General features: G+C 33.4%; 1 protein-coding gene across 1 annotated transcript; it reads right to left on the minus strand.

Annotated features, from left to right (window-relative positions):
* Positions 1-3,371: 3,371 nt before the first annotated feature.
* LOC145629323 ((-)-drimenol synthase-like) lies at positions 3,372-7,849 on the minus strand. The gene is made up of 7 exons (XM_081681892.1): positions 7,665-7,849; positions 7,230-7,500; positions 5,383-5,755; positions 5,068-5,280; positions 4,683-4,824; positions 4,101-4,355; positions 3,372-3,848 (listed from the first exon to the last, which is right to left on the minus strand). Exons 1-7 carry the CDS (start codon positions 7,755-7,757, stop codon positions 3,552-3,554), a joined length of 1,644 nt encoding a protein of 547 aa, XP_081538018.1. The 5' UTR covers positions 7,758-7,849; the 3' UTR covers positions 3,372-3,551.
* Positions 7,850-9,979: the final 2,130 nt, after the last annotated feature.

A 9,979-nucleotide genomic window follows, 5' to 3' on the forward strand; every position in this document is an offset into this window, starting at 1 on the left:
ACTCAAGCAAAGAACTCTCAAGCCATGCTTTGGCTATTTATAAGGAAGGATAGCTTGTGAATTCCACTTATCTTTCAATGTGGGACATTTTCACAAAAAGATCCCACATGGAAAGATTGATGAATTCAATCATTAGTTAAATAAACCAAGGAACAAGTGTCGCATGGTTAGGTGAGGACCACTTTCCCACTTGGTCCCCAAGGCATTTCACATGTAATGTGAACTAACCATGTGTCACCCAGCCTTGAGCCCCAAGTTAGGTTTAGTTGGGCCATTTTATTTTGGCCCGTGTCCATGACCCATCGCTCGGGTCCACGGCCCTTGCCACATGTGTCGCCATAGTGGCGCACTGCCACCATGGCACGCTACCACGTGGCATGATGCCTACGTGGCACGCTGCCACTTGGTGGCTGCCACGTGTGCTGCCACATGGCGTTTTTCCATGTGTGCTGCCATGTGGCACACTCCTATTGGGCGCGCTTTCCTAGCCTTTCGCGTGGCTAGGATTTTACTTGTTACTTGAAGCATTTTCCCGTCTCGCCAAATCCTAAATTTTGGCTCGACATTTGAGATTCTCAGACGCTCGGTTTCGACGCTCCAAGCTCTAATTTTCGACGTCTAAATATTTAATACTCGGGCGACGAATTAATTTCTTCCGAATTAATTCGTCGAGTCGAGTCGGTTCGTTTACTGCTAAGGGTGTGACCCGAAGGGTTCAGTCAAGATTAAGCTGTAATATTAATTATGCATTAATATTACTGATCGGAAGCGGCCTCCCCCTAGGCATTCCGATCACTTGACCTTACTAAATATATTAGCTTTCTAATAATTCTGAACCCACTAACGGAATAGTACACTTGTGCGAAGGACACCATTCCTTTCACGTACTGTTCTAAGCATTTCTCTTTCAAAATCATGGTATATTCATCAATTAGATGTCAAAAATGCTTTCTTGCACGGATATCTCAATGAAATAGTCTATATGCATCAATCTATGGGGTTTCGTGACAAGAGTCGTCCTGGTCATGTTTGCTTACTTAAAAAATTCCTTTATGGTCTCAAATTGGCTCCACGGGCCTGGAATCAGCTATTTGCAGACTTTGTCACCACAATTGGATTTTCTAACAGTAAATCTGATACTTCATTGTTCATTTACAGATAAGGTTTGAATATGGCTTTATTCTGTTATATGTTGATGATATTATTTTGACAGCATAATCTGATCGTCTTAGAAAGCATTTTATGACTCTTTTGGGCACTGAATTTGCTATGAAGGATCTAGGTCCTTTGAGTTTCTTTCTAGGGATCGCAGCCACTCATAATGCTGCTGGTATGTTTTTATCCCAGAAACAATATGCTATAGATATCATTGGTAGGGCAGGGATGTCTAACTGTAGCCCATACCATACGCCAGTTGACACTAAACCAAAGCTTAGTGCCTCTACGGACTCCCTATATGAGGATCCCACTAAGTATCGTAGTATGGCCAACGCGTTGCAATATCTTACTTTTACTCGGCCGCCCAACATCTCCCATGCAGTACAGTAGATATGCCTTCAAATGCACGATCCCAGGAACCAGCATATGAATGCTCTCAAACGTATTCTACATTATCTGCAAGGTACTTTGTCTTATGATCTCCATCTTTATGAATCTTCTTTTAATAAGCTCATTTCTTATACTGATGCTGATTTAGGAGGATGCATGCCCTGACACCCGACATTCCACCTCGGGTTATTGTGTTTTTCTTGGTGGAAACTTATTGGTCTCTTGGTCGTCTAAACGACAACCAACTCAGTCAAAATCTAGTGCAGAGGCCGAGTATTGCAGAGTTGCTAATGTTGTCTCTGATTCATGTTGGATCAGAAATTTACTTCTAGAGCTACATTATATTGTCCGATCAATAAAGTAACCCTGATATATTGTGACAACGTGAGTACCATTTATCTTTCGAGTAATCCGGTGCATCATCAACGCACCAAACATATAGAAGTGGACATTCATTTTGTTCGTTAAAAGGTCGATAAAGGCGATGAAGTTCGGGTTCTACATGTTCCCTATCGTTATCAGATTGCAAATATCTTCACAAAAGGTCTTCCTCGGGTTTTATTTGATGATTTTTGGGACAGCCTTAGCGTTCGTGAACCTCTCGCTACGACTGCTGGGGTGTGTTAGAATATATGATGTAATTATCATATACTCGGTTTTATATACATATCTCTAATTTAATTAGTTAAGCTTAAATTATCGTATATATCTTTCCCTTGTATAATGCCTTAATTGTAGGCTAGAGTTTTGATAGAGTATAAAACATAATCGTGGGCCTCAACCATTAGCTTAAGCTTTTGGTTGAGTTGGTCCTCTAACATGGTATCGGAGCCAACGTGACATAGAGGTCACGGGTTCGAATCTCATTCACCTCTCCTTCAAAGTGAAATTAATTCGCGCCAGGTTTGGGTGGGCATGTGTTGCATCCACATTTCAAGCTCAAAGGGCCTTTCATGTAAGGGAGAGCGATAGTGTATAAAACATATTCTTGGGCCTCAACCATCAGCGTAAACTTTTGATTGAGATGGTCCACTAACTAGTTTAACCTGTAATTTGTATATATGTGTTAAGCATGCTAATGACAAATTCATCCAATTCCATTCTTTCAAATTGAGTTAGTTACATCTGGTAAAATATAACTCGTATATGTGTGTGGGGTTTGTTATGAGATTTAATAAAAAAAATTTCAAAGAAGAAAGAGAAAGATAGGATACTAATAATTTATGTAGACCTAAGGGATTTGAGAAAAGAGAAATATGCATATAAGAGTCTACACTAAGGGCCTGTTCACATTCACCGAACTAAGCTGAACTGAACTAAACTAATTGGAGTTAAACTGAACTGATTTGATTGGAAATGAACTGAACTGTACTGAGTTGAATAGTGCTGAAATGAATATTTTATGAGAGGAGAAAATTAGGAGCTGAACTGAAATAAATTGAACTAATTGGAGCTGAACTGAACTGATCTGAACTGATTGGAGCTGAACTGAAATTAAGCTGAAGTGAACAGACCCTAAGTAAGTTAACTTTTAAAAATGGAAGAAATATGTTAATATTATTTGATCGCTTAAGATAATCAGTGTGGACATTCAATTAGTTGTACTCATTTTTTTTTGGTGTTTAGAGAGTCACAATGGCGGGTGATGAGAATCGATCTCAGGATCACCTGGGACCGAGAGGGGAGCTCTAACCACTTGAGCTATCCCTCACTCTCAATTGTACTCATTTTTTTTCCAAACGCAATTTCATTATTGAAAAAAAAAAAAAAAAAAAAAAAAAAAAAAAAAAAAAAAAAAAAAAAACATGCATCAGACGTATTCCATTCTTATCATGAAAATTCAAAGTTTTATTCATAAAATAAGGTACTTTTAAATAATACTCGTAAGACAATGCAAGATGCAATCATTGTTACGTAAACACAATGACGCATTAGTGCAACCTTAAAAACAAAATAACAAATACACACATTGCATGAAAATAAAATAAAACGAAACAAGATAACTACATATTAATAGGATGAACAAGAACAGATGATGTTTTATCCTTCAAAGCCTGGTTAACTTCAGTGTAACCATCAGTACCATCCTTGTAAACAACATCAGCCGAACGAGCTAAGTTGAGAATTCGAGTAAGTATAGGCTTTGGAATCACATGAGGTTGAAGCATTGCTTGATTAATATCTTTCCAAGCATCCTCAACTTCTTCTCTTAGCTTCTCATTTGCTTCATCCTCGGACATTCCATGCTTCTCCATCAAGCATTGCACAGCTGACGCGACATGATTTCTTTTTTGCTCAAACTGCCATAAATTAAAATCACATAATAAGTACGTTTTTTTTGGCACAATTGGCATGTCACTCACCTCTTTCTTATTTTATCCACCCTTCTTACACTTTTTTCATACTTTATTACTTTTTTGTTACATCGCCCACCTTTTTACACACTATCACATTTTAATTTTGTTATTATGCAAATAAAATACAATAGTAAATATTAATAACATTAGACACCATATTAAACATAGGTCGTATGTAACATATGTAGCGAGTACCTTATGGCCACCTATGTCATCCACGAGTCTAAGTATTGTAGATGCAGCTTTGACGGCTTTAGGGATAGGAATTTGGCTTGCCCATTCAAAAACCTCCTTCGTCGCTATCTCTCCCATGCCAAGGAAAGAAGCAATTATGCCATGAGGATAGGGTGAGGTAACTAGGGCAATTTTCATATACTCATCATACGTGGGTACATATTTTTCATGGCACCATTTTGCCTCTTGCAAGAAAGCTAGGCACAAAGTTTTCACCTAGCATAAAAGGTAGGAAAAAAATAAACGAGAATACATGAGAAATGAAGTTAAAATTTTTCATTAAACTCAAAACAATAACATAGATGTAATTGGATAAATTCTATATAACACTCAAATAAATAAAATCCCTTTTTTGTTTATAATTAATAGGCACATCAAATAACATTAGCTTATGACAATTAAATCAGAGCGAAAGGACTATTTAGCTATATATGAGGTATTTATATTACATATATTTATATCAAACCATGTAATATTTAGCTATATATAGATCGTCGTAGGAGATATTTTAGACATAATGAATTAAATCCTATTGATACCTACCTGTTCTCTTGTATAGTTTACGCAAAATGATCTTCCTTCTTTGGCAAGATCTTCCTCGGCTTCCTCACATGCTTCAACCATAGCATGATAACTCCATTTCACGTGCTCCGGCAGTTCATCCACATAACTTTTGTTCCACGACCTGAATTTTAATTTATTACACCGTCTTAATAGTCATTCCAACCAACTCATCAAAATAAATAAAACATAATTTATATACTCCGTATTTTATATTAGTATTTCAAACGTAAAATTTAACCTTTAAAATAAGTCAAAGTTATAAATAAGTGTTTATCATATCATTTAAATTATAATACGAAATTTTATCTTGACATAGACAAAAACAACGCTATACATATATTGATAGAAATATAAAATTTCAAACCTTTGAAATGTTTCAGTGAGAAGTTCAAGTTCTTCAATAGTTCCATATGCATCATAAGTATCGTCCAATAGAGATGTTGCCTTGAAAATTTTCCCAAACACTTTTCTTGCCAAGGAATACTTGGGCTCATAGTAAGCTCCTAGTATCCAAAAATACGCCTCTGTCAACCTGTCTCGGGTGTATGATGCATTCAAATGTAGTCCTTTCCACCACCTATGTCAATTAAACATCATGATCAAGTTATACTTGTACGTATTATAAGTTGAAAATTTCTGGTATATCGTTAGATCAAATTGCATTCATATGATTACGTACTTTTTAAGATCTTTAAGCTCCTTTTGGTGTAAGGCTTGAAGCAAATTGAAATCGAGTTCTGCAAACTTGAGGAGAGTTTTGTTATGTGAAGGATCCATTTCATACACCGAGATGTAATGCCTAGACTCTAGTCGCGGCATGCCCTTGTGAAGAGGTTGGTGAAGAGCATGGGCAACTTGATCCGCAAGAGGTGAGCTTAACTGACTAACCATGTCATTGAGATGAGTCGTCGAAAATGCAAGGGCTTCATCGAGTATCTTGTCATCGTGAACTCGAACATGGGCAGCCTCATACAAGCTTAACAATCCTGGAACATCCTTTGTGATTGATTCCTTAAAGCTTCCATTTTCCTCCTTGAACTTATTAAACACATCTGTGCCATCATTTTAATAATAACTCTCATTATTTATATATAATTAACAAAATAAATAGTTTTGGGAAGCTAAGACTTTTAATGGCCAGAATGAAATTGTTTTCAATCAATATATTGGCGATCCATTCACATGTCGAATTTAAATTAAAATTATAATTAAAAAAATAAAAAATTATTTTTAAAACTAAAATTTAAACTTTTCTATTAAGGAAAAAAAAAATTGTTTCTCACTAGACATTGATGCAATTTTAAGGCATTGTTCAGTTCACCTTAAAAGTGCCTTAAAATAAAATATTCGGTAATAATATAATTTCAGTTCGGTAAAAATAAGTTGAGTTCAATAATAATATTTTTAGTTAAGTAAAACTAATTTTATTTCAGTACAAATCAATAACTTTATAGAAATATATGACTAATAGAGAATCAGTAAAAATAATTTTAGTTTAGTAAAATTAATTTCAGTCCAGTAAAAATAATTAAAGTTCAGTAAAATTAATTTCAATTCAATAAATATAAGTTGAAATGAAGTAATGAACGAGGCATAAGTTTCTATTTTAAAGTTTCAACCTTCAAAATTAAGCTAGATTAAATATATATAGATCGGAATAACTATACTTTAATTATGTACTCCGTATGAAGCTTCCATTTTCATGATCTTTGAATTTATTAAACACATCTGTGCCAGCATTATAATAATTACTAGCTTTATTTATATAAAAATAAAACCTCAAATAAATTTATGTGTGTCATTTCAAAATGATACTTCATTTTCTAATATAATACTATACACTAGCTTCATTAGCTAATTATAGTTAACTTTTATTTCATAGTGCTGATACACACATATGAATATTGAAATATACAATTGTGTACTAAACGGGATTTTAATACTTCGCAGGAACAATAATTCAATCACTCTATATCTAATTTTGTCTCTAAGCCTTGTCCTTGATGATGCAATTACCACTTACAAAATTGCATTTTTAAAAATTGAACTATAACCCTAATATAGCTTTTTTGTTTTTTTTTTTTTTCCAATTGAATTATAATCCTAATATAGCTTCTTTTTTTTTTTTTTTTTTTTTTTTTTTGTGTGTGTTTCAAGAAAAGAAGTTATATTAGACCAGAACCTTACACGGGTCAACCAATATCTAATATGTAGGTAATAAGGCTTCTTGGGAGTGAGGGCCAGTAAAAGATAAGAGAGTCTTTAACCTCAAGATGCATCTAATCGAGATTGATCTCACAACCTTCTACTACTTGTTCTTAGTTTTAATCATTATTTACAGTTTGAAGTACTACTACAGGTGTAAATAGACTTGATAGTTGATACTTCGATCTTTGTTATTAATAATTATTTAGTACTCAATACAATAATTAACTCCGTATTATTTTCGTTCGTTAATGTTATTATAATTTATATTGCACAATAAAACATCACAAATAAGTCAATACACCACGTTAAAATGCTTACCACAAGGAACAAAGAAACCATGTTGCCTAAGGATACGAAATCGAGTCGAAACATGGTAGAGATCATCTTTGGCACATTGCTCTTCATAGCTCTCATAAACTTGTTTCAAAGCATCCTCAATCTCATGTTCAAAGTGATATGCCAATCCAAGACGTTCAATGGCGTCGACGAAATTCAGCAACTCAATTGGGTTGTTCTTAGTCTCCTGCAGCTCCTTCTTCACTTCCTCTACATGTTGTTTCACTTCTTGCTCCTTTTGAACTTGGACATCCTAATTCATTCATTGCAACATGACCAATAAAACAGTAAATAGATACATCTATACAAATAAAGATATATGTCGTCGAACTAATTTAGTTGGTAAAATCTTAAGATAAAATATGGAGTACGTAATAATAATCAAGACTAAATTTTGATCGTGTAAAAAATAGTTACCTCGTCATGGTGCGGATTTGTGATATTAAGAAAGTGGTCACCCCAATGGCATGGGTGATAGTTAGCAACAGGACGAGATTTTTGGGATGACATTTTTTTTTTATTTTTTTTTATGAAAAATAGTTTGAGTCTTTAACTCTTTACTAAACAACTTCCAAATGCAGTGCTACGAAATGGCTTGATGAAACATTTCCATATATATAGCATTATCGCCAACCAAACCATTAATTATTTTATTTAAATATTTTATTTTTTTTTAATTTTGTTATTGTTTGAAGAGCCACTATATAAGGATGGATGATAAAAACCAATCACACACTGTCCTAATTCTCAACCAAACCATTAAATGTTATATGCACATATCGTGATTTATTATTTGATGTCTATCCTAAGTAATTTGCCCATATTTTTATTTAATGTGGCTATTTATTAAAGAAATTTTACACCGCAGTATATTTTATTGGCAAGAATCATCTTTATTATTTGGGGCATGTCTTTGCAGAAGGGGACATTGCATCCAAATATATAAATTAAATGTACATATCAAGGAGTTCTTGATGATGCCTTAATTATATGCAATATGGGAGTTAGGAGAAAAACAGTAAAGGCTACACATATGTGATCCCTTAGTCCCTTACTCTCATAATTGCAATTAATTAAGGCATTATCAAGAACACCTCCATATGTACATTATATATTTGGATGTCCCCTTCTGCAGAGACATGCCCCATAATAAAGATGATTCTAATCACCCGTACGTTCTGGTGCCTCTTTAAAACACCAAAAAGAATTAAATTCAATCTTGAAATAAGCAATCTTGAGCTTACTGTTAGAGGACCGACTCAACTACAAAAGTTCACGGATTCAAATCTCATTTACCCCCTACTTTCAAGTGGAATATTTCGCACTGGGTATACAACTGCCCATGCTGCATCCACGCTTCAAGCCCAATGAGTTCTCGTGAGAGGAGATGTGATAGAGTATAACATGGACATCAACCATCAACTTAAGTTTTTGGTTGAGTTGATCCTCTAACACTCACATCTACCCAGCCCAATTTAAGGAAAACTTGCTTAGTTATTTTACACCTTTTTTTTCGAAATATGTTTTAAATTACTGATAGAGTATATAAACTAATCATATAATTCAACCAACACTGTTCGTTGAATAGATTCTTTATAAACATGATATTACATTCAATGTGACTAAAAGTCACGGATTCAAATTTCATCCACTTTCTTTCTTTCGAGTGGAATTTATTTCACGTTCTTCAACCAATATTTTTATATTTTTTTATTATATATCTCATTTATGGACTCTACTCGTATTTATTTATTATTATTATTATTTCTCTTGCACACACATTACTTTTAAATTACTTTTTTTTTTCAAAGTATGTTACTTTTAAATTACTTATTAATTAATTCAACTATCACTCTTAAAATCACTAGGCTCTATTCACTTCACCTTACAAAAAATATTCAGCAAAAATAATTTTAGTTCAGTAAAATAATTTCAATTTAGTGGTACAAATAAGTTTAGTTAAGTAAAAATCAGTAACTTTACAGAAATAAAATAGAGAATCGGTAAAAATAATTTTAGTTTAGTGAAAATAATTTAAATTCAACAAAAATAATTTCAATTCAGTAAAGAAAATTCCAATTCAATAAAGAAAGTTTCAATTCAGTAAAAATAAGGAATAGTGAACAGGGCCCAACGAACTCTATTGTACACCGTTTAATTCAATCTCCTAAAACTTTATGCTGGAAAAAATTCAATATACATCGAGTCAACTTTTATATATGACCAATTATTATGGGGTTACTTCGTTAGTGTTATGGGGGTTACTCAGTCAGTGTTACCGTGTTACATGGGATTATTTCGTCTATGTTATAGGGGTTACCCAATTAGTATTACAGAATTTACTGAGATTACTCGATCATTATTACAAGAGTTACTTTTTAAATTTTACAAGCTGACACGTAATGTGATTAGCCACACACAAAACGTGTTACAAATTTAATATTGCATACTAATATAAATTTTATCAACGGTAAACATTTGACATCTTAAATATATCGCTGTAATAGAATATAGAACATTGTTACAATAATTAAATCTGATAATCAATTTTTTATTCGTAATAGATACTATATGGGATGTAGGATTAAGAATAGTTGGTGAAGATGGTTAATATCAATATTGTATGGACTTTATTAAAGTTATTAAGTAAATTTGTCAATTGCAGTCATTTAAAATTTGTATTTTGTAAATTTCAACCATTAAAAAAAAATTACAAATTGCAGCCCAAAAGT

This window comes from Chenopodium album, chromosome 4, assembly GCF_948465745.1.
Source record: "Chenopodium album chromosome 4, dcCheAlbu1.1, whole genome shotgun sequence".
NCBI lineage: Eukaryota > Viridiplantae > Streptophyta > Magnoliopsida > Caryophyllales > Amaranthaceae > Chenopodium > Chenopodium album.

Coding starts and splice junctions, on each gene's coding strand:
- LOC145629323 (XM_081681892.1), bottom strand. CDS start 7,757: ATGTCATCCCAAAAATCTCGTCCTGTTGCTAACTATCACCCATGCCAT. Junction 5,756..7,229: donor TGGTTTCTTTGTTCCTTGTG/GTAAGCATTTTA, acceptor ATGATGGCACAG/ATGTGTTTAATAAGTTCAAG. Junction 4,825..5,067: donor CTCACTGAAACATTTCAAAG/GTTTGAAATTTT, acceptor ATTAAAATTCAG/GTCGTGGAACAAAAGTTATG.